The sequence below is a fragment of the Falco biarmicus genome, chromosome 5, assembly GCF_023638135.1.
Source record: "Falco biarmicus isolate bFalBia1 chromosome 5, bFalBia1.pri, whole genome shotgun sequence".
Classification (NCBI taxonomy): domain Eukaryota; kingdom Metazoa; phylum Chordata; class Aves; order Falconiformes; family Falconidae; genus Falco; species Falco biarmicus.
The window spans coordinates 47,651,755-47,675,863 of NC_079292.1; the positions used below are offsets into that span (position 1 = coordinate 47,651,755).

The 24,109-nt window shown below is 42.7% G+C and overlaps 1 protein-coding gene across 1 annotated transcript; it reads left to right on the top strand.

Annotated features, from left to right (window-relative positions):
* The first annotated feature begins 309 nt into the window (after window positions 1–309).
* NDUFA12 (NADH:ubiquinone oxidoreductase subunit A12) lies at window positions 310–15,488 on the top strand. The gene is made up of 4 exons (XM_056340861.1): window positions 310–462; window positions 4,468–4,550; window positions 5,510–5,597; window positions 15,209–15,488. Exons 1-4 carry the CDS (start codon window positions 374–376, stop codon window positions 15,387–15,389), a joined length of 441 nt encoding a protein of 146 aa, XP_056196836.1. The 5' UTR covers window positions 310–373; the 3' UTR covers window positions 15,390–15,488.
* The last annotated feature ends 8,621 nt before the right edge of the window (window positions 15,489–24,109 follow it).

Consider the following 24,109-nt stretch of genomic DNA (forward strand, 5'->3'; position numbering starts at 1 on the left):
TGCAGGAGAGGTTACATGGGCGACAGAGCCACGTTCCTCACCGGGGTGGATCACCGAGGAGGAGGGGATGGCTGAACAGCTGCTTGCCAGCCAGCACCGCACTCCGCCGCCGGGCTGCCCGGGTGGCCGCGCACCTCCCTCCTTGCCCGCTCCCGCGGCAGGCATCGGCGGGCCCAGACAGCCCCAGCGCCCGCCTCCAACCAGGCCAGCCTCCGTGGCGCACCACGCAAATGGCAGAGCCGGGGCCGCGCCGGCAGCTCGCTGCCCCGCCTCGGGCGCTGGGGGACGAGACGGCGCTGTCCCGCCGGCGGGGCCGGGCCGGGGCCGGGGCGAGAGGCGGGGCGGCCCCGGGAGCGGGTGGCACCGCCCCAAGATGGCGGAGTACGCGCAGCTGGTGAAGCGGGCGCTGAAGCACCTCGGCGGCCATGGCGGCGTGCGCGGCGCCCTATGGCAGCTGCTGAGGTAACGGCGCCCCCGGAGCAGGCGGCGGGGGGGGCTGCCCGCTCCCGCCTCGCCGCCCCCCGCGGGGTCACCTTGACGGGTCGCGGCCGCGTTCTGGGCGCCCTGCGCCGCCCGAAGCGGGGGTGCCGCGGGCGGGGGGACGGCAGGGGACGGGCGGTGCTGCTCGCCGCCGCTCGGCGCAGCGCCGGGGTGGCCGGCGGGCTCGGCCTGCCGAGCGGCGTGCGGTGCCGGGCCAGGCCCGGGCGAAGGCCGCTCCGTGCGCGCCCCCGAGGGGCGGGGCGGTGGCCGCTGGCGTCCGGTGGGCAGCGGTTACCGTGCCAGAGCGTTCCCCCGGCAGGCTCCGGCGGGTGGTTTCTCGTCTCCGGGCATCTGAGTGGGTTCCTCCGTGCCGCGCTGTCGGTATTGCCCGGGCAGGTTGCCCCGGTGTCCAACCTCAGCCCGCCCTAGTCCTGCTGCCGCAGCCGTGCCTGCCGCGGTGACACCGCGCTGCGACCGCCCTCCCGGCCCGGCGGCGCCGCCGATTGCGGCTGCTGCGGGCCGGCCTGCTGCGGTGCGAAGCTGGGGGGCAATTCCCCCGCCTTACCGGCTGTAATTCGTTAACGTATCGAGCCCTGCTCAGCCTCTTGGGCAGCAGGTGGTCACCATTGACCTGTGCCCCGCTTTGGGTGCCCTCAAGCCCCAGTGGCGTTTTGGTCCCCAGGCACAGAACCTTGCACTCACAGGTGTGTAACTTTCTCCTGTGCTTTTTTTCCGCCCACACTTGCATCTCCTCCCTCCCTTGCAAAGGGTATTTTGAATTGTGATGCAGCACCTTGAAGCTCCTCCCGAGCCGGAGGTGCTGTGCACTTTTTTTTCATTCAGGCCCCTTGGGGAGATGTAGGCTGGAACGTGATCCACGTTCAGCACTGTCAGTAAGCTGTGTTACCCTTCTAGTTGGCCTCGAGGAGGTAATGGAACATTTCTGCAGGGTACGGTGGGTGTTGTAGGCCCGACCACACAGCCCAGAAGCCTTTTTTTAATCAGTACTGGGAAGTCAGAGGTATGGGATAGGGAGGATTCGCAAAGTAAAGTTCCCTGCAATATATCAAGGGCTCTTTTGCGCTAGAATAAGTAAGTCAGGTCTTCTGAGCATTGCTGAACACTAACTTATTTATTTTTCTCCCCGGTCATCATAATAGCCCTTTTCCTCTTATTTCTTGCAATTTAAATTGACCTCTTTTGAACAGTTAAAGGTAACATTTTACGCAGTTGCTGATAGGCCTCATTAGTATTTTCATACGGTGGCTTTAGTACTTCTTCGCTTCACTGAAGACAGCTCAGTTCACCTGGTACGTGTTACTTAATTGGCAGTTTGTATTGCCTTGTGACATCCTGATATTTTCCTTCTGATTATGCATGCACACAGTGCTTCAGATCTTACTAGTCTCCAGGTGCATCACCTTATGCTATGACCTTCATAGCACTGAGTTTCATTCCGGTGGTATCACTCCTGAAGACAGTACAGAACCTCCTGTACAGTGATGTGACCTTCATCTGTATGGTAATGCCATAATCTGTCAGACCCCGGTGCTTTTTGGGGGTGGTTTCTGTTTTGTTTTTGTCCTGGTCAGGAACCCTGTAAAGTATTAAATAAGGCTACTAACATCAGCACTCTTTGTGGAACTTCACTAGTAACCTTCAATCAGCTCTGTATATCTTCCTTCAGCTGAGCATGTTGTGTTCTTCCTGTCAATCAATGTATTGCTCCTTTTACAATTACTATACATTTAAAATTATTTTCTGATTTGTTTTGTGGTACAATAATGCTTTTCTGAAGTCAGCTTGACTTTTGGGAGGTCTCGCCTTTGTATTCCTACTAACTGTGGTGTCAGGCAGCTTCTGGCTTTTCTCTCTCCACTGTAGAAAGCAGCTCTGAGAGACCATCCTCTTGCACAACTTTTAAGAGAGAAATTTCAAGCTGTTAAGTAGTATAAGTTAAGACAATATGCAGTTTCCCTGGCTAGTATTTTTACTATTATTACTCTCTGCCACCCCCACCCCAGGTTGTTTTCTCCACTTTGTTTCCATTCTCAGGCTGTAGCTATTACATTGGCAGTTCTCACGATTAAATGGAACTGTGGGAAAATAAAAGTGTAGAAGAGTTTGAGTATTAGGTTTCACCAGAGTGCCTCTTCCTAAGCACATCTTAATGAATGTCTTGTCAGAGAGGTTTTGTGAGTCAGAGATCACAGGCTGTGTTGACATGTTCTGCCATGCAGAAAAAGGGAACAGGCAAGACGGGAGGCAGTGGGTTTTTTCTTTTTTTTCTTTCAGAAGGCTGAAGTTAGGAGAGAGGTGTGTTAGGTGGAGAATCACACCTGATGCTCATAACCATATCAACCACAAACACAGGTGCTGCCTCCACTTCACACCACTGAATCTTCCATCCCACTCAAGGAATAGACTTTAGCACAGGAAGAGTAATCAAGGTTTATCTTTCTTGGAACAATCGATGTGTTTAAGAAGCAGTTACTGGCAACTTGGCAGAATTATTTACCCTTATCAGGATTCTCTTTCTCTGCAAGGGTGTTATTCTGATTTTTCCTCCTTTTCTCTGTATGTTTGCTGCTAAGGTGACTGGAACAGGTTTTATGCAGTAGAAGTCAAATTATTAAGAGCCTACATTCCTAGAAAGAGTCTCCTTACTCAAGACTCGGTGAAATTGGCTGGAAAATGTCCTCTGGAAGCCGTAAACACCTCTTAGTGTTTGATACCGGTATTCGGGACGTGAAGTCATGACAAGGGCATAAGAACCCTTGCAAGAAAGAAAGGGGAAGAAGGAAGGGGGAGCAGCACTGAAACGGCTCTTTTTCTGAAGCTGGGAGCTTGGGCTTGGGTAGCTGAGCCAGAAATCTTTAACTGTATCTTTGACAGAGGAGAGCTGTGTTAGAGAATCTTTCTGCCTGGGACTACAGAGGTTTAAAATGACTACTCGGTGGAGTGATTATCACTTTCACGCATCCCAGAGGAAAATTTATTTGTGGGCTATGTAGTTAAAACTCCCAACCAAGGAAGCATGCATGTGCACATTCCTTCTGTCCCTTGGGGTTGAGATGAGTATGTGTATAATACTACAAATAACTAAAACATTTGAGAGTAAACTTTTCTTTATATAATTCTGCCAGGGATATAGTGTCAGTAAAAAGGAAAACAAAGGTGCAGATGTACGGGGAAAAGAGCACTTCAGTAATTTTAAGGTTTTATCAATAAATCACAAGTTCAGTTTAATTATTGATATTGATAATAATGTTAAAATATGTTCTATATAAAGAATCAAAATTGGTATGTTTATCTGGGTCAGTGTTAAGTCTCCTGGAGTGGCAGAGTATGTTCTTGCATCTTTCACGGTTACACAAAAGTTAAAAACTTAACAATTGTAATTCAGGGTTTATCATGTATTTCTTTGGCAAGCAGCTACACTGTCTTAAAACATCGCTGTTCCTCTCCTGCAGGTTAGTTCTCACACATCTGTGTAGGCACAAACCTCCCGTTAGTGAAGCTCCAGGAGCTGCTTCGGTGCTGACTGCTTTCCATGGCAATTCAAGCTGAAATGGTAGTAACAAGTAGTTGAGAAGGATGGTAATATCTTCAACTAAGTGAATTAACACATGTTTCTGGGACTCTCTTCCACAGTATTTAAGGTTTTGTGGGTGTTAAATTGTGCCATATTGCAGAGTTGCTTTATCTCCCACTATAAAGAGCTTTTAAATAAATAATAGCACCCAGAAGCCTTTTTATATGACTGTTACCCTGTCAGTGGGGTGCACAGTTAAGGCACGCTGAGATTAGTTGCAGGAATTGGTGGTTATGTTTTGCAATCCTTAAGCTTAAATAGCTTTTTTAATAGCTTTACATATATGTGTTTAAGAAGGGGTTTTTTACAGATTTTTAGCAACCTCTAAGAAAACTACCACAATTTCATTCTAAGATGATGGCAGTTGAAACTGTTGTTTTGGGAATTCACAGAGTCAATGATTTGAAGACTGGTACGCTGATAGGAATTGACAAATACGGGAACAAATACTATGAAGATAAAAGAAACTTCTTTGGTATGTATGCTAATGTGAATCCCTCCTGAGTGACTGTCCAGCTTCGTATAGCTTGTGTTGTTTCTGCTAGTGAAATAGAACTTGTTGCCTGCCCAGCTTCTTTGCGTTTGACTTTTGTGAGCCTTAGAGGCAGGGCTCATAGAAATGTTTTGACATTTTCTGTCTCTCCTCTGCTTCCCTCAATTCATTGACATAGTCAATCTGAAATAATAAATATGGGATAAATATAAGCCAGTCAGATGTCTGTAGAGTTATGCCTATATGATAATAACATTGAGAGCTGAATTTGGTCCTTGACCTAAAAGCTGATAGCTTAACAAGTGAGGGAAGAAAGCAAACTGCCTCACAGCTGTACTTGCTTACATGGTCACTTCGGGGCAAAGCAATACAGGGTAGCTTAAACTTCCTATTGCCTTAAGTAATGGGATTTTAAATAACATTTTTAGAGTAGTTGAAAAGGTGGCACCTAAAACACTGAAGGTGTCACGTAAGCTGACAGGCTGCTTGGGCCAAGCTCTTCCTGCTGTAGGCTGACTTGTAAGGTGCCTGGGGAAAGCCATGCTGGTGAGCTTCGCTTGGTAGTTTTATACAGCTGAAACTTAGTTTAATCTTAGGTTACTGATAGCGATGTCCTTTTGGAAAAGATTCCTCATAATGGGGGGAAAAAAGATCCCCAAGCCTGTTTCTCTGCCTGAAAGTTTTGTAAGTTCCTATTTCCTGTTACTTATACAGTAGCTAATAATTGCTTCCTTGTGAGAGCGTTAGATTCAGCCGTAGGAAAATACAGTAAAGCAGAAATACAGAAGACTTAGAAAAAGAAAGGCTGAACTGGTTTTGAAATAAGTGCCCATAATGGTAGATCCTTTTAGTCAGAATACTTTTCCTTGTGTTTTCATGAATTCTGATTGTTACATAAATTTTTTTTCCCCTAATACAATATTTCTGTTTGTTTATTTAAGGTCGACACAGATGGGTCATCTATACTAATGAAATGAATGGCAAAAATACCTTTTGGGAAGTTGATGGAAGTATGGTGCCCCCTGAATGGTAAATCATTTAGCTTAATAATGTGGACAGATAGCAGTTGTGTAATTACCTGTACATTTTCTTGTATTACAAAGCGGAATATTTTTAAAAAAATTATAGTAATAAAGTTGTCTTGGACACAGCTATATTACATGTGACCAGAAGATTTCAGACTGATTACTTTTAATTTAGAACCGCATTCATGATGTTATATTGCTTACTGTCCTGACAGTCACGCTCGCTGCTTCTTGGAATGAATGAGAAAAGCATTTTGCTAGCTAAGTTGAGGAGGCCTAACCGATTTTCCAGTTTTCCTTATCAGTTGTGATTCCATCTTAATGGTTTTTCAAAGCCTACAATAACATTGCATACTCGGAGGTAGAAAAAATATTTTTATTAGCCATTGTAGACAAGAACCTAAAGAATGTAAGGCAACAATGGAACATTCCTCAATACACAGCCATCACAGCATAATTTTTTCAACTGATACATGTTGCTGTATGTTGATGAACACCAAAGGGCCGGGATGTCCTGTATGTTGACTGCTACTTGACTATAATTTTTCCTAAGGTTTTAATTTCTGTTCATGCGTTTCAGTAATAATTCTGTGCAACTTTCAGTTCCAGAAGGTGTCTGGCCACGCAGCTGCTAATACTTTTTTTGTTTTCCTAAATAACTCGGGGGGGGGGGGGGGGGGGGAAACACACACGAAATAAGGTAGCAGTGTATGCTGGCAAAAACAGTATCTGCCCGATTCTTGAAGAGTATGAATAGCATTTCAGCCACAAAGCAGTGAAAGGTGATATAAAGTATTATTATTCCTGTGATAAATGTTCCATGGCAAGGCTGAGATTGATTATCTAACTCCTAAATTGTGGCTCTCACTAGAACATCTGAGAAATGTGTGGGCAGACTGGCTAGGTAGTTAGTGTTGTTTCAGATTCTCCCAGCCTTAAAATTATGTTTAGTGCAGTTAATGCTTTTGTCTGTCTTCTCCAGTTAAGAGCTTAACGGCATTGTTTTTTTGAAGTGACATTAATATATCCAAAACTGGCACATTCATGCCAGTGTGGGGCCACTCCTTGTTACCTGCATAATAACTGCTGTTTGTTTCTAGTTTTTATCCTTTTGCTATGAGACTGTGCCAGTTCTCAGTATTTCCTTTATTTTGAAGCACGTTCTTTTGTTGTTTTTTTTCCCCTTTGCTCATGCTTATGTGTTGTTTATTGTGTCCTTACAAACCTCAGTAAAGGGTTTCTCCCAGAGTATCAGTGTGATGTTTTAGGATTAAGTAGCTTGTTTAGATCACATAAATTAGCGAGGTAGAAAAATCTGTTTTCCTATCGGTGTAGAAAAAATTGTCCTAAAAGCAATGGTAAATATTGCATTATTTTCAAGACTGGTCAGTGCAGTGGGGTAATAAAGGGTAAACAGTCCTGTGTTCTAAGGTATTTTTGTCAAGGAATTTAATTCTTCAGTACTGTTCAGCTTTTTGGTTTGGGTTGGGTTTTTTTGTTGCTCATAATTTTGTATGTTCCATGGCAACCTTAGATGTTTATTCTTATGTAGGAATCCTAGCTTTGTGACACTTGTAAATAATTGATGTGTAATTCTATGCTGTTTAGATACAGTATTGTGACTAGGAATACATGCTGTCTTGAGACTGTATTTTTTTTTCATCAGATGGTATACTGTTTTAAAATTTTAACATGTATAGACTTCTGAATTGAGACCATTAATATATTGTAAAAATTGCTGTCAGTGTGATACTGGGGTTGTGCAGCTGTGCAGGGTTTTTTGGACCCAGGCATTTGTTGGAAATAAATTAGGTTGTGTGAAATTACTTCTATTCACAAAGCGATTAATTTGGTCCATAGTATAATAGTATCTGTCCTCTTAGTTGTAAAAAATGTTTACTTCTTAAAGCACTAGCCCTCCTTTCAACAGACAAAAACATGGGATGAGTTTGTCATCGTTGGGTCAACTGGGAAGTACCATTGTAACAGCTGGGTTGTGATCTGAATACTTCTAAACACTGATTTTTGACTTCTGGTTTTAGTTAATTCCGCTCAGTAGAGCATTCTGTTGGTATGTTGTACCATGTATGTATGTTGCAGATAGGAGCAGGTTTTACTACATTGTTTATGCTGGAGTAACTTTCAGAAAATAGTTTGCAACTGTCATGCCTAAAGATGACCCTTTTAACAAAATCAAGGTATAAGACTAGTGCTAACTTAGATAGTTCAGGTTTTCCTTTTTTAAATGTTAATGCTAAGTAGTTTGTAATGGTTTTGTAGTACTCTTAGAAAAATCCTACTCTGTGTAGGATTGCACTACTGATTACACCATTTTCTTGAAGTATAAAGAACACTAGCAGATGTGCAGGAAGAACAGTACAAGTCATACTACAGGTTTTTCTCCATGTTTATGGATGTTGAATACACTGTGCGTCCTAAAGTATAATTTTGTGGTCAGTCGTGTGCCTTCAGGATTGTGGAATATGAGTGATGTTGAAATACAGTCAGATGGACCTCATCATGTGTGATGAATTGGAAAAAAACATTTTTATATACTGAAAAGTTCTGAAAACAACTGTGGAAAAAATAAAATGAGAATTCATTTAGCTATCCTTTACCACCTTATGTCAGATACTAAAGAAAAGGAAAAAGCAGCCAGAAAAAACATCTCTTATGTAATAACATATATTGTAGTATCATTTTTAGGAACTGCTGAATATTTTTGGTGTTCTGAAATAATTGATGTGATGTCTTTTGACAACGGATGTACTGAAACCACAGTCTGAAGGAAATCAACAGAGTTGTTTTGACATACATCCACTATATAGGGAATTGAGACTGTTGTATTTTTAAAATATTGCCATACCAGAATATGTGGGCTTGTGGTTTATTCTGATTTAGTTGTGTTACTTAACCTCTTTGCTGCTCTGGGTTTTCTTTTCTTATCTTCAAAGTCAAGATGTTAGTTGTACTTCATTGGAGACAAGTTAATTAGAAAATTTTTACAATTCCCTCAATACTTGCATTGGGAATTACTAGTATTAATCTTCTTGTAATGCTATACAAGATATTCGGCACCTTTTCTTTCCCCCTACACAAAGACATCTTTTACACAGAAGAGCCAAAATACCTGTTTCATCTCCTACTGTTCAGAGCATGTTGTTTGCAGGAAATTAGTACTTCCATTGTTGGACACACTGAGCATGCTCTGCGAGCATAGAAACAATAAAAGTTAAATCTGTTTATGCCAGTGCCTGTGTGCCCTCTGTTTAGTGCTTTCATAGATGTTTCCATTACAGGATTGCTCTAATTTTGGGGCTGTGTGTTGAGGTTGTTTCCATTTTACTGTTACGTTAGAAGGCCCACTATTTCCTTTAGTTTATCCTTCTTTCATCTCCCAACCTAAAAAATACTACAGTTTAGCAAATCACCTCCAGGAGCCCCAGGGGGTACTTTTATACGACTGGCATATGCTGCTTCATGCATGTGCTCACGTTCACAGGTAGTCCCAACTTACGTACAGATACACTCATTACAACCAAAACTTTTTCCTGTTTGCTCAAAAATAATGAAGAATCAAGCAGGAAGATGATACAGATAAATCACTTTCAGGTTTAATATTTTATACTTTTGGCTCTAAAAAAGCTTTTGAAAGGTTTTAGGGAAGAAAAAGCGTTAAGATGAAAAGGAACATGTGACCTCTTGGGAGTCCTTGAGCAGCTCGTGAGTACTAGTTAGGGTGCCTAAAGTATTTTCACAGACAGAATTTTCATAGTAAAAACCAGCTATCTTGGCTATGTACTACTTGATAGTAATGCAGTTTGCTCTCTTCCTAGGACAAGGGCTGTAGGGGTTCTAGTTCTCTCCGTCTACCCTCCCACCTGCCCCAGTAGAAGCAGGCTTGGATCACTGTCAAGCTGAAGCCTAAAATGTTAGTGAGGAAGTGTGCTTAAAGCAGCGTTAGCTTTTTCCCACCTTAATCAAAGGCTGCACAGGGAAGTGAAATATTAGGGGTGTAAAATATAGAGGAATCAAAGAACTCTATGCAGCTTTTTTCATGAACGTTACTACTAGCTGCAGGTTATCTGCACTCGTAAGTTTGGCAACATAGCAAGTTGCATTGTCTTGCTTCATGATCACAAGAGGAAAAGGAGTGAAATCATACAGCTGTGTGCAGAGACAGAGGGCAGGACCGTGCTCTTCTGGCACCTACAGCCTCTTTATGGTATGCAGGAGGAGAGCAACTGGCAGCGCTGCAGGATGATCTAGGTGTTACGGGGACGGCAGGTTGAGTAAGTCCATGTAGTGCTAAGAAGAAACATGCCATCCTGAGAAGTAGAAAGAATTACTGCCTGCACTTACACTGCAGTGACTCATCCTTTCTGCTTATTACCAGAAAGACTTATGTAGGGTATAGCGTTTTGACTCTGGGTACTGTGCTCTTAAAAAACCCGAACAACAAATACACACATGGAGCAATGGAAGAAGACTGGGGAAGAGCAGCAAGAACAGTCAGACATCTGAGGAAAGTTGGAAAGAATTTGGATTGCTTAAAAAGGAGGGGAAATGACCATGGATATAATCTTAAACCATTTAATCTCTTGCGGAAGGGAAAGGCATAGTCTTGCCTTCCACAGATAGATGGGTAGAATAAGTAGTAGTAAGTTTAAATTACAGAAGAAGTGATACAGGTTGGACATTACTATCCTTACCGCTAAAAAGTTCTACTCATCTTCACTGGCGTAACTTGGTTTGGGAAGATGAGCAAGCCAGCATTACAGCAACTGTGTAACAACTTAAGCAGGTCTCTTCTGGGAGCGGTGTGGATGTACTTGATGCTTGCTTGGGCCTAAAGCATTTCCCTTCCAGACTTTTATTTCTTGATTCTTTGATCCTCACAATTAAGATGAAGGGAGAGGACTGAGTATTTCAGTGTGCTTAATGTGTTTGGGATCAGAGGAGCAAATAGCAATTTCCCCCACCCCACCCCACCCCCCAAATTTCCTATGTCAGTCTTGATCTTCAGGTTTTGTTCACATCTCACGGAAAAGTTCCCCATGTGTCTGTTTATTCCTGCCATAGGCTCCTATTTGCTATTCAGTCATCACGAAGTACCTGAAGGTTGGAAGAGCACAAGTTTGTACTTGGAGGATTCTGGGAGGTTCAGCTTGAGCCCGCTGAGGGGGAGCATCTTGGAACTCAGTTTTCCGCTTTCAACACAGTTATGCTGTGGAGTAAGGCTTCCTTTGGAGAGTATGTAAAATCCAGCAAGTTAAGGCCTGATATCTAGACACCAGGTGTGCTACATTCAAAGCCTTCTGTAGCTGTCCTCACACTGTTCATTTACCGTTTATCTGGTTTAATGTAATTTAGTTTGTGTTTTGGCCAAATACTTTGCAAAAGCAAACCAAGAACTGGTGTATGTGTACAAACTAGTTAAAAAGAATTTGCTCTTTCAATATATTTTGTCCTGTGGGGAAAGAAGAGCTGTAATTTGAGAATAGTTTTTTTCCTTTTGCAGGGACAATTAATGTTGCCAGCACCGTCCTATATATATGTAACGTCTGTCCTGTACTTTGATATTTATTTCCTTGTGGTGCAAGTCTGACAACTTTGGAAGAAGCTTCAGGAGTGCTAACTTCATACAATGAAATATTTCAAATTTAACTTCAGTTTAATAATCTACATCGTCTTTGTTAGTTGATCTGACAGCCGAAGAAGGGAGGAATGTAGCATCCCAGACTTGAAAGTGCCAGCATACTAAGAAATGTAAAGAAATGTGCTATTCTCCTGTAAAACTGCTGCTTTTCAAGTCTGCTGAGGAAAAAAAAAAATGAATAGAAAAGGAAGGGGTTTCAAGATTTCCATCCTTTCAGTAGCTTCACAATAAATCTGTGGGGTTTATAGCTAGATTAAATCCTAGTGTGGTGTTTTCAGGTAGATGAGATGCTGTCTCATTACTGTACAGTGGTATCATATAGTGGCTTGCATGAGAAACCAAAGTTATCTCCCATGTGTAAACCAATAAAAACATGTTTCTTCTCCCTTTTTCCTTCTCTTTCCATTCTTCTCTGCCCATTGACAGTAACGCACGTCTTCTCATTTGTCTTACTGCAACATGGTTAACTAGTTGAAAAAAGTGGATGCTAACACATTGGTAAATATCCTGAACTTGCGTAGATGGTGCCTGAACCTTGCAGATGCACATATGGTAGTAGCTACGGAGTTTGTGTAGCGTCAGTTCTTGTTTGACAGCTTGTACATCATATAGTTGGCTTTGGTCCCTTGTAGCTTCAGTTTGAAATCTCCTTGCTTTTAAATATTTGTCTAAGATGTGGGAGAAAATTCTACATAGTCTTGAGAGCATTTAAAGATACTTTGAGGTGTCTTGCATCTGTTTACCCAAGGAAAAGTCCAGAGGTTTTGCTAGCCTCGGTCCTTGGTGGTGACTCTGCTCTGTGATTCAGAAAGCTGCTTCAGCCTCTTCAAAGCTTCTGCTAGCCTGATTTTCTTTGCTTCATGTAAGTTATCTGCTTCTTTGTAGGTTTTAAGTCATTAATTCCTTTTGAATCCTGTTTTTCCATGCATGGATTTATAGGCAGAGTTTGTATAGAAATCTGGCCATCTGCAAGACATAAAATCTCTTTATTCATGCTGTTCAATCTATTGCATGAACAGCTTTTCTTCAGCATCTGGGAGTAGAGTCTATGAGACATCAGGGCTTCAAAGGACTCTTTGAGGGAGGCTGTCAAGGGGAAAGCCTTCCCAAAATAAAAGTTTTCGGATTTTATGTTTTTTTGCTTAAGTGGAGAGAACAGGAGACTGCAAACCGCAGTGCTTTTGTAAGTCGTATGTTGGGCTTCTGAGGTGAATCTGTTGTGACCAGGCTTAAGCCCTGAAACTCTTAAATATAATCATACTTAATAGTGGTTGGACTAAAGAAACTTCCGAAATTTCTTCAGGTATTTCAATACCTGTGACTGTACTGACATGTCTTGTAAGCAAGCGATTCTATTGCTAATTTCCAGTGAGAAAATGCGGTTTAAGGATTGGGTTTGATACTGAGATGAAATCAGGCTCCAATTTAAATAGATCAGCATAGAACTTCAGAAAATCCTGAAAGCAACTACGTTATTTACTCCAAAATACTGTATCTTAAAAGACTTTATGGATTTTGTCTTAGAAAAGCTGCAAACAATAGTTTAAATGACAAAATAAAACTATTCTGTTAAATGAGTAAATAACTCAATGTTGTGATAATTTTTCCAACGTTTCAAGGAGCAAGTCTGTGACATAAGTACAGTTGTGATGACAGAGGTGCTGGAGTCATGCAGGTGTGAAATCTAGTTGATTTTAACTGAGCTTTAATATAGTTCTTGTGCTCCACCTGCTTCAGCCTGTCTTTCAGGGCCTTTGTAACTGCATTTCTGTCCGAGAAGACAATTTTTTTGCCTTGTTGGTGTGCATGACCCTTGGGGGAGTGGTGAGGCGTGGCGACAGGTGCATGAATAGGGTTTTGTGTGCAGGGTCCCTACCCACTATTACCAGAAGCATCACTAGGTGAAGGTGTGTGACTAAGTGCCTCTATATGTTATGGTAAGCAGTTCTGAAAAGCTGTGGCTCCTCTGGAGTGTACAAGGAAGCGTTTTGAGGTGCAGTACTTAAGTCAGTATTGGCAGAATGTGTATGGGTACATGGACTGTTCTCTTCCCCTTCCTCCCATGCCACCAACTGTGTTTGTGTCAGCAATGGAGAGCCAGCTGCTGGCTATGAGCGTTATGATCCCACCTCTGTCAAGGTAGCTTTTTGCAGCGTTTCTGCCAACTTTGATGCTAGCCATGATAGGACACGTGCTATCTCAGGTGGTGTGAAGCACGGTAGTACACAGAATTCTTGTAATAGGCATGAATGGGGAGGGGGAGTTCACCTAAGGTCAGAGCTTTGTGTAATGTGGCCAGGCCATTTCAGAGGCTGGTAATACCAGGTTTAAAATCCAGCAAGGCCTGATCCTGTATGCTCAGACCACATTGCAGTTAGTAGTGCTGTGGGGCTGCTGCCTTCCAGACAGAAATAGTTACCCACATCTTCTTTATTGAATAGAAGTAGTGGGAAATGTGTACTTCAGATGACACCAGACTTACAAAGGAGAGGTGGGGAGAGGAAGAGAGACATCTCTTGCGCATTCATGTTATTGGGTCACTTTGTCTGAACTTTCAGACTCCTGAGTAGATGATTTTTCCTATAGGAGGCCATTCTTTACCTCTAAACAAGGTTTTTCTTATTAATTTTAAAGGATGTTATGGTTCCATCTGGTTTTGTATTCAAGCCAGTTTCCTGGCAGTCCCTAGTCCTACAGTGTGTGGCTTTCATTTGGGGTTTTCATTTGTTTTTTACTTACAGAAAATGAACACATGGCTGACTTTTTTTAAAGTGAGATTTTTGTACTACAGTTGTATCCAAAGTTGTGAGTCTTTCTGAAATAAATGACTAGAAGCTATTTGACTGAAAAGATAATCAACCTTCTGTAGAGCTCTGCAGGTTTAGAATATACTTGTCAGTAATTTCTCACTGCTTTTATTGTAGTTCTGTTTTGCTGTATCAAGGAAGTGTGTTGGATTTGTTGCTGAAGGCTGAAGATGCAATTTTTAGGCTTTCTAATAACTGAAATGGAAGATTTCTTATTTTTAGGTCAAGTCTTTGGCAGAAGCCTCTTTAATTCTACCTGAGTAAAAAATACGTAAGCTTGCAAAAAAAGTCATAACCTCACTTCTGTCATAACTGTATGCAGTATGAAGTACATGTAAACTGGCAAACAATTAAAATGTTATTCAGGTTTGAAAGTTGTTTTAGGCACTGAAATAGAAAAGAGATTAAATCAATTCAGTTGATCCCTGCTGTAGCATTTTAGTAAATTGTTATGGAAAATACTTTGCTTGATCATTAGTGTTTTTTGCACAGAGGAGGATTGACATTTCGTTCATGGGTAAAGGATAATCACTATAATCACTTGGTATTTACCCCATTACTGATTGGCATTAATCATTTTATCGTACAGTCAGTAAACACTTAGGTGATTGTTCTAGGTGAACCTGCATCATTAAACCATATCCCAAGTGATCCATGTCCTCATGAGTGCTTTGGAGATAGTATTGAAATCGTTGTGCAGCATAGTCTTCTGGTAATTAAAAACAAAACAAAACAAAAAAAACAATACACACACACACCCCCAAAACACCCCAGACAACAAAATGAAACCTTGTGGTTTTGTCATTTGTAGTGCCTACCTTGAGCTGGCTGGCTGGTGAAGGCCATACAAACAAGTTACAATGAAATATTCTCTGCCCAAATACTAAGCATACAGAGCAGGAGATTCAGACTCAGATGTGCTTTTATTAACTTGCAAGCAGAACTGTTACTTACCAGTTATGTTTGTGTAATTACTTTAAATCTGTATCCTGTAGTCTTATTCAAAGTCATACTGAATTAAAATTATTTTTTCCCCCTTCTCAAAATAAATACTTGGTGTCCCTTAAGAGGAACCCCAGGAGTCAGGAGGAAGGCTTGTAATGGATCGTGTAATGTTCCTTAATAACAGTGTGTCTTTTTCCTCTTAAGGCATCGCTGGCTTCACTCAATGACAGATGACCCTCCAACTACTCATCCACCAGTTGCTCGTAAATTTATCTGGGAGAACCATAAATTCAATCTGAGTGGCACTCCCCAACAGTATGTACCTTATTCTACTACTCGCAAGAAGATACAAGAGTGGATCCCACCTACAACAGCTAGCAAATAGCAACAAAAAATGTGACTTGCCTCAGCTTTGGCTGAATTTACACTGAAGTGTAAATTGTATTTTCACTGGTTTTGTTCAAAATAAAAGCCTCCTGTAACAGCTGTAGTTTAGTATATTTAATTGGGGGGGAAAACAAGTGAGAAAACAGGAAGAGGTAGAGGACAGAATACATGACGAGTCTTAATCTCATCAAGATACTGGGCTTTTTGTCTTATTGTTAGTGGCTCTTGTCTTCACATAAGCAGCTCTCAAACTCATTTTAGCATGTCACCGTTCATGTCAGAGTCACTTCTCACATTTGTACCATTCAACAGAATACAGATACAAATTTGAAATACAGGATTCTCATCTTCAACATTATCCTTTGATAATTATCAAAGGATGTGATAACATTATCAACATTGTCTGTGTGTGGCAAATAACGTACTATTTTAGGAAGCCATTTCTTTGAGTATTTATAAGACAAGTTAGAATAATAAGGCAAATCAAGGATTGTAGTTTTTATTCTTAAATTCTTAGTAATGCATGCATACTCGTGCACGTTTACAGTATGGTGTGATGCATAATATAAAACTCCCTAATCGCCACCCCAGTGGCCACGCTATTGGCTCTGTGCTGTGTTCTTTTCCTTCTCATCCCCACCTGACAGGGTCACTTAACCCCCAGTTGCCTCCTATTAAATCCAGATCCGTAATAATTTGTTATTTGAAGTTGGGGGGTTTAGCTTTAATTGCTTTAAACTAGTTCTAGTCTTTAAATTAGTAGGAAGTAATGCTTACTGAGATCTCTTAGCCTATCTAATTAAAAAAGAATAATGTTTAATTTACTTTGTCAACAAAAGTACAGAGCACAACCCAAAAGCAATTTGAGCCGTACTGAGCAGCGTACATTTTCGTCTTGATAGATTATTTGACCTTAAGAGCCAAGCTTGCCCTAGTGCTGCTGAAGAGCTTCATTACTAACACACATCTAGACATGCCCTGCAGGCACAAACCTGGGTAGAGCAATTAACTCTATTAGTTTTAGCCTCTACTTTTTCATGCATTTTCTACCTATTTCATTCCTCTTCCTTCTTTGTCCTGTGGACTTTTTTGGATTGCAGCCTAAATGGGTCAGGAGGTACAGCTGAGAATAAGCCTCTATTCAGGGGACAGAGAGGGATACAGTAACTCTTCCTACACCTCCTGTGCTGAAGAAAGATGCCTCGGAGCTTGTTTGTCCTTTTTTTTTTGTTTTTGTTTTTGTCAGCTGGGACAGAAACATCATTGAGGGAGCAAACAGTTTTGAACAGCTTTGTGTGCAGCAATACTCGACAGAAAGGCAGGAAAACGGGCTTGTCCTCCTGCCCGGCTGGGCTGAAGCAAGCCTAGGACTTAGTAGCTCAGTTTGGTAAGTATCAGTCCTGTTCCTGGGGAGGAGAAGCCTGCTCATCTTGCTTTAATCAGCAGGAACCACAAATTCTTGATTTGAAATGCAGAATTTCACTGACATCCTTTGTAACATTGCTTCTCCAAGGTAGATTGTGTAAGGCACATACAGGAAATGAAGCATATGCAGAAAAATCAGCAGTCTTCTGCAGGGTGCTTTGTAAATGCTTCTGTGATTCAGTCTATTTTTCAGCAACCTAATCCTAATTTGTTTATGGAAGTTCACCTTTGCTGGTGACATCTGCCTCAGTATCCAGGCTCAGTTGCTGTCTGGTCTAAATGACATTTTAAATGCCAAGCCAGCCAAGTGTCACAGCAGATGGTGTCTTCAGCCAAGTGCAACTGAAGCACTGACAGGAATATTCTCCTTTCACTAAATGTGAGTTTTAGAAGAGGCAACTTACTGACATGGGAACCATCTCAATAAGAAGACAAGTAGCTCTTCCAGCAATAACAGAGTGCTGAAATTCACTTTTTTAAAATTGTGTCTTTACCAGTGGTTTTCCACATCCCCATGGTCTAGGGGAGCCCTTTGCTGTAGCTACCTCCTGGTCATTGCTGTGCTGACGGCATGCTCGGCTCAGCTCCGTGCGTTGCTGTGGAGCCCTTCCCTCAACGGGGCACTGCATCATCCCTCGCTGCTGCCTGGGGCTGCGCCACTGCCTGATACAGCCAAAACTGGCCACGAGACATCAGGGTGGAGAACGACAGAGAAAGGAGCTTCAGGAGGCCATCTCCCCACGTGAAGATCCCAGAAACAATAGGACAACACAGGGGCGTGCAACGCGGCCTTACAGCAGCTGCACCGCCAGCCACACGTGCCTGCCGTGTACCGTGTTCATCACCCCTGCCAAGCTGGCTGGCATCGTGCAGCGACGCAGGCTGCCCTGTCACCATCACGAGGGGTGACCCTTGGCCAGCAGAGTTCATCAAGACCCTGGCAGTCCAACAGCCCAGGTGAGCACAACACAGTAAAAGTAAGCGGGCTCCATTAGCAGGATCCGTTGGCAGCACACCGCTCGCTAAGCCTCCAGATTTCATCTTTACAACCTGAAAATTATGCTGCCTGCACAGGCGTGGAGCAGGTGGAGACTGCCTGGCAGATGGAGGACCTGTGCTGTAGGTGAGTACAAACAACGCTGTTTTTCAAGTGCTTTCAAGACTTGGTGGTGGTGGTGATGTTCAGAGCAGCTAGTGAATCCGCTGTAGATGTTTGGCAAAACGTTACTTCAGCAGATGAGGTGGGTGGAGGGGAGAGGCCGCACCAGCATCGCACTGAAGAGCTCGCAGAAACAAGTTAATATTCCATAACCATTTCTAGCTACAGCAAGAGGAGAAATTTTTACAGGCAAGGACATCTTAGACCATATTTGAAGTCTGGAAGGAGAGGGGAGGAGGCCTTGTGCAAGCGCCTGCTGTACGGACTCCTGCACGCTGCACCCACCTGGCTCCTTGAGGGCACACTGAGAACGTTCAGACACTCTCCACCTTATGTTTCTGTGTCATAAAAGCTCAGGCTTCCATTTTTGGAGTGTTTCCTGCTAAGGTTAGTGCTGGGAAGCAGTCTTGAGTGGGAATTACAAGGATTATCGTTTAGGATACTGTTGGAAGTCATCAGTCCAGAAAGCCGGGGTGTGTATTTTCCACAGCTGTGGTGCGTTCAGAGTGAAACCTTTGAGTTCCTAGTTGTGGGGCTTATTCTGCTGGCAGCCGAGGGGGAGAGAGGGAACAGATCCTTGCTTTGCTAGGAGGTTAAACCTCATCCTTCCTGCAGTGTTTGCAAGGGATGCACACAAGCAGGTACTTCGAGGTTAGGGGAGAGAGGGGGGAGGAAGCAGCAGCCTTTAAATGGCATTCAGGTTCCTCATGCAAATCCCACAGTAAATACTGGATTATGCTGGAGGAAGTCTATCTCAGCGGAATTGATCAGAGCAATGCATGTCAGCGGGGAAGTACCGAGCAGGGATTTCCTCCTGGAGACCTGCTGAGCATCGAACACCACTCTCCGGTTCCCAAGCAGAGCAGGGCCCATGCGTTGGAGCTAATGGTGGCTCTTGCTTCCACACATAGGGTCCAGGAAGGGGAGGGCTTGGCTTTGCGTGCCGTTCTCAGCTGCCAGCAGGAGCACAGCCCACAGAGGATCTCCGAGCTCCTAGAGACTTCCCTTTGCTGAAGAGCCAAAACCAGGTCTGGCCATTTCATTTACTCATGTCTTCAAGTCACTTGAACCCACGTAATATCATTTCCCAGACTCATGAATTTTGCAGGCACTCTTAGCTTTGTTGGTATGTGACGAACACAAAGGGCAGAATACGAAAAAGGCTTTTGAGGAAAAAAAACAGTGCCTTCAAAATTTATATATGTAATAATCACCTATAAGATGGTTTGGTTTTTGAAAAAGGACTTTAAGATGTACATTTATCATTTTCTCTATACATTTTAGTTAGAAGTTTTGACTCACAATTTTCCCCCTATTAAGTATCAACAGATTTAAAAAAAAATTAGAACAAGAATGTGTGCTAAGCAATATGCGTACACACAAATGTGCATGGATACACTTTTAGCAGGAAAAATAAATACCAAATTTAGTATAACGACTATATTTAGCTGGCAATTTGCCTTACAAAGTTTCCAACAAATTATGCTAAACTTTCTTAATGAAATTATAAAGATAAGTAATACAAGTTAAAAACATGTTCACATCAATGTTTCTTTTTTATTAATTAAAATCCTGAGTCACTTCATTTAGATCAGTTCATCCTGCACTGCAAACCTGATAAGGCAGAAGAGATTGATTTTGATGTTGCAACCAAATATTTTTGTCTGTGTGCACAAGAACAAAAATAAGGGTTACTGGCTAATTTTTAAGTGGGTGTTTAGAGGAGCAATGATTATGGGAGAGCTTCACAAATTGTTTCTAAATTCTAAATTGTTTTGAAATTTGTCCCCATTAAGGATATGCAGCAAACTATAATTTAAGGAGTCTTATATTTTCCTTTCTGTAAATTACCCACCAAAAACTACATTAATAGCTTAGTGTAATATCATCACTGTAATAACAACAGCGCTTACAAAATCCATTTAAACAATCTGTACTACTGTTAGGATCACTTAAGCAAATTACAGCTCAAGAGACATCTGTTTTACATTGATTTATATTTGTAGAATATTGTATATAGTTCTTTCTCTTTGCCCACAGTGTAATTTCTTTCCCACTCCTCTAATGGACTAAGTTTTCCCCTGTGATAAACATCTTAAATACTAGTTTTAAGGCAAGTTGTTCTAGGACTATTTTATATCCTTCATAGCCCGAAGGATTTTTAGTTGTTGGAATAGCAATCCATCAAAACACAGCTCGAGTGTAACAGATGAAGTCTCATGTGGTTGAGCATTCAGACACAGGCCTATTAATAGTTTGTTTTTTGAGGGTAACCATCCATAAAAATTCAGTGAGGCAAAACCAAATTCAGCAATATCTGTCCCTGTCATGATTCCCTCATGTCTTGCAGCAAAACAATGGCCAGGGGAAACAAGAAAACCGTAGCGTGTTTTAATTTGAGGCAGCTGTGTTAAAAAAGAGGAAAGATTTATTTACCCTGGCTGTCAGGGATTGCACAGAGTGGCTTTACTTTCCAAAGAAAAGAGCTAGGTGCGAGAGTTTTGCAGCATGAACCCTGGGTGCCCCTCGCTTGCCCATAACACAGCAGCAAGACCATTGTTGGCACAGTTGAGACATTCTCTGTTATTTGGCACATCTCAGTGACCTTGAACATCTCCAGTCTGACCTTCACGTCTCTCTGGGACCCAGCCTAGGGTGCCTCAGGCCACGTCGCACAAAGCTGCCCTGAGACAGAGACCTCTCTGCCTGTGGCAGGGGAGGTCGCCTCCGCATCTCAAACTGAGCCTTGTCCCTGTGGGTCTAAATCAGGTGCCGACTCCTGGCAGCACACTTGGCCTTCTGGGTACGTCAGAGCTTAATTTCTGGATGTCTGTGCCCCAGAGATCCCATTAATACTGTGAATCTATGCAGAAGAGCAAGTCTGAAAATAGAAACTGAAGCCGATGAGGGAGCTATGCTCTCTTTCTTCTGCCTCACAGATGGGAGGAGTGCAGGTGACACCAGGAGCTGTGCCCTGTACCTGCAAGTCATGGTGGCTTCAGAGTTCTCTCCAGCTGGGGTCTGGCCAGGCAGTCGGAATATGTGTCTCTCCATTCAAGAATTTGCAATTTTCTGTGAATTATTATTAAAATGGAGGAGAAAACCCCTGCCACTAAAATGAGCCTCACAGAGAGGGAGCGTATATTTTGAGCTGCCAACTCACATTTGTATTTTTAACGAGCAAGATATGAAATCACAAAGAGTAAAGCAAGATTCAGATTTCTTATATTAAAGTGTAAAAATTCAAACTTTTTACTCGTTTGAAAAAAGAACAGTGTAAGGAATATCTGGCCTTACTTCTGCCTTAGAAAAAGCTTTCTTCGCTAACTCAGTATCACCTGTGGGAATTGAAGGCCATGGCAGAGTCATACAGGGCTGACGCTGAGTCAGATGCAGGGTTGAGATATAAGCCATGGGCTGCAGGTCAGGACGCAATCTTACACTGTCTGAAAGAGCTCCATCTGAAGTTACTAATACTTTTTAAACATTTTTTAGATTGTTTTTTAGCTATTAGATTAAAATCTACCTCACTTTCCTTTAACATATGCTATTTAATTTGCATTCCCCTCCAGCAGGATCTGGTTTCATTTTTATAAATAAGCTTTTTCAGTTTGAGGCTCTCTGTCCTGCAGCGCTGTTGCTGTAAATACTCCACAGGAAATGTTAATTTGTGTTCCATCAGTATCAAATTATTTCTAATGGACTTCAAATGATGGACTTCAAATTATTTCTGATGGGTTTTCTTCTTCAAAAAAATTCCTTACACCTCGAATAGTCTTTGGGCTTTTAAAGCTTGATTTGGCCATTGAAGTTTAGCTTTTGAAAAGCAGCAACCGAAGCCAATGTGTCCTGGCAGGATAATTTCTAACTGGGCAGTAAATAGCAACGTGTCTTCTGACACTTTGGGAAGTACAGAGCTGGAGAGGGCAAGAATTAATTCAGCACCCAACTGTTACTTGCTGTAACCAATTATCAGAGCTGATAACTGGCTACGTTTGATGTAACCCATGAAGAATGAAGAATTAAATTAAGCATGGCTTCTTTTTTGCACTCATAAAAGTGGGTTGCAAAGCTTGCAGTAGGTAGGGAGGTAGGTGGGTACCTGGCAGCGCAGGGCTGGGGACCCAGAGCTGGCTCCAGGCAGCTGCGTGCGTGCACCAGGAAGGGGCTCCTCAGCGTCGGCCTCTGCTCAGCACCGTGGCTGGGTGCTCCGCTGTTCTGCAGTAACCTATGGCCATTTACATCTGTAAGAAACAAAACCGAGGTGGCAGAGATTAATCTCAAACCTAACATCCAGATTTGCGTGGTGATTGGGGAACCATATTAGCCATTGGACCTGGGTCTGTGCGTGCTGTCCCTGCTGTGCTCACACAAATCCGCAGCAACAACTCCCCTGCAGTGTGCACGTCCTTGGGAGGTGGCTGCCCTTCCACCCCACAAATCTGTCCTCCTGGCAAGGTGCCAGCCGCTCACTTGGATCCAAACAATCATGAGAGTGTCTATTGACTCTGTGCTAATAACAGCCTTCATCCTCAGAGCTGGAAAACTTCTCCGAAACACAGTCATCTCTGCCGTTTGCTACTTAACCACTGCTGCTTACAAAAGAAAGCACAGTAAGTAATTGCTGTGTAACCCACACCATAACAACCACCTTACAGCTACAGCCTTACCACAGCTACTAAGGACTGCCAGCAGCCCTATCACCCGTGCTACGGCTGTGAGCCTGTTTCTGGCAGCTGAAGAAAAGCACAAACGTGCTTCCAAAAAGCAGAAACAGTGAACATTCCATCACAGCCAAGCGCAGGCCAGATGCTCCAAACCCAACCTGTGAGCACAATTACATACCTGCAAAAGAAAAGTGGCGGGCAGCAATTAATCTGTTCTGTAACACTTGTAAAATTACATTGAGTAAACTTCTGTTTCTTCTAAAGCCCAAGTGGGTTATCATCTGTACTTGTAGTTCCTATTAGTCGGGATTGTAATTGCTGCTGTTACTCAGCAATAGGAAAACACAAGCCATAACTGACCGTTCAGGCCTGATTGTGGCAGCAAATCTTTTGTCCATTTATCTAACACCACACTGGGCAAAATGAATGCCCTCATGTCACAACACATAATTTGACAGTATAATTAACTATATGCTCTGTGATTAACAAAATAGCATCTCGGTGCAGAAAGATATCAAGGAAACAAACAACTTCTATCACCCGCCATATGCTGCCTAGAATCAAGTGTTTAAAAGTTGCCAATTGTACATTATAATGCACACAAATCTTTCAGAGAAGACGATGTTTCACAGGCATCTAGACAATATCTTTCCTGAGCAGCTTGCCAGTGTTAAGAAGCTGTGAGTGAATTTGTAGGACTGTCTTGTCCTCCTTCCTGTCCTTCCCCTGTGCATCAATTAAAATAATACTAAAATAAGAATAGTTTGTTATTTTAATTAATAATTCTAAGAGAGACACTAACCTCCTAAATAGGGTTAATAGACACATGTACCTTTATACATACGTGTTATACAGGGAATATTTGTGCTTGTCACTTGAGTTGCTTGAGCCTTTAATTGTCTTTTGGTAGCTATTTAGCTTTGCTATACATTTAGCCTATAGGGCACCTATTCTCACCTCCAGCATTGCCTGGAACTCCCACTTCTCTTCATTTATTCCCCAAAAGCAATGCCACAGCGGGTCAGGACAGCCCAAGCCCATGGGGCGCATACATGTTTTGTCTCTACATTTTAGGGCAGCGTTTAATGGCACAGAAAAGCTTTTCACTTGCTTGTTTGTTCAATTTTTTTCTGTGAAGCCCCACGCTGTCAAGAGCACTGTGGCAATAGCTGGTGAGATCCAGGAGCTTCCCTGCAGCTTGGCTTCTCCACAGCAGGACACAGTGCTTTTACAGCGATGACTGTAGCAGGCAGTGGGAGGTTGATAGCGCAAACAGATTTTGTAGTTGTAATCACTTCTGAGAAGAAAGCAGGGGGAAACTCTGCAGATAATAGTTTTGCTTCTCTTGAAGCAGTCGATGGGCTCGTATGTTTTCGCTCTGAGGCACATCTGCACATCTTTCCAGCTTCCCTGCCACTTTCTGCATGTTATGGACCAACACCCCTCCTGTCCAAGACAGGTGCCCTG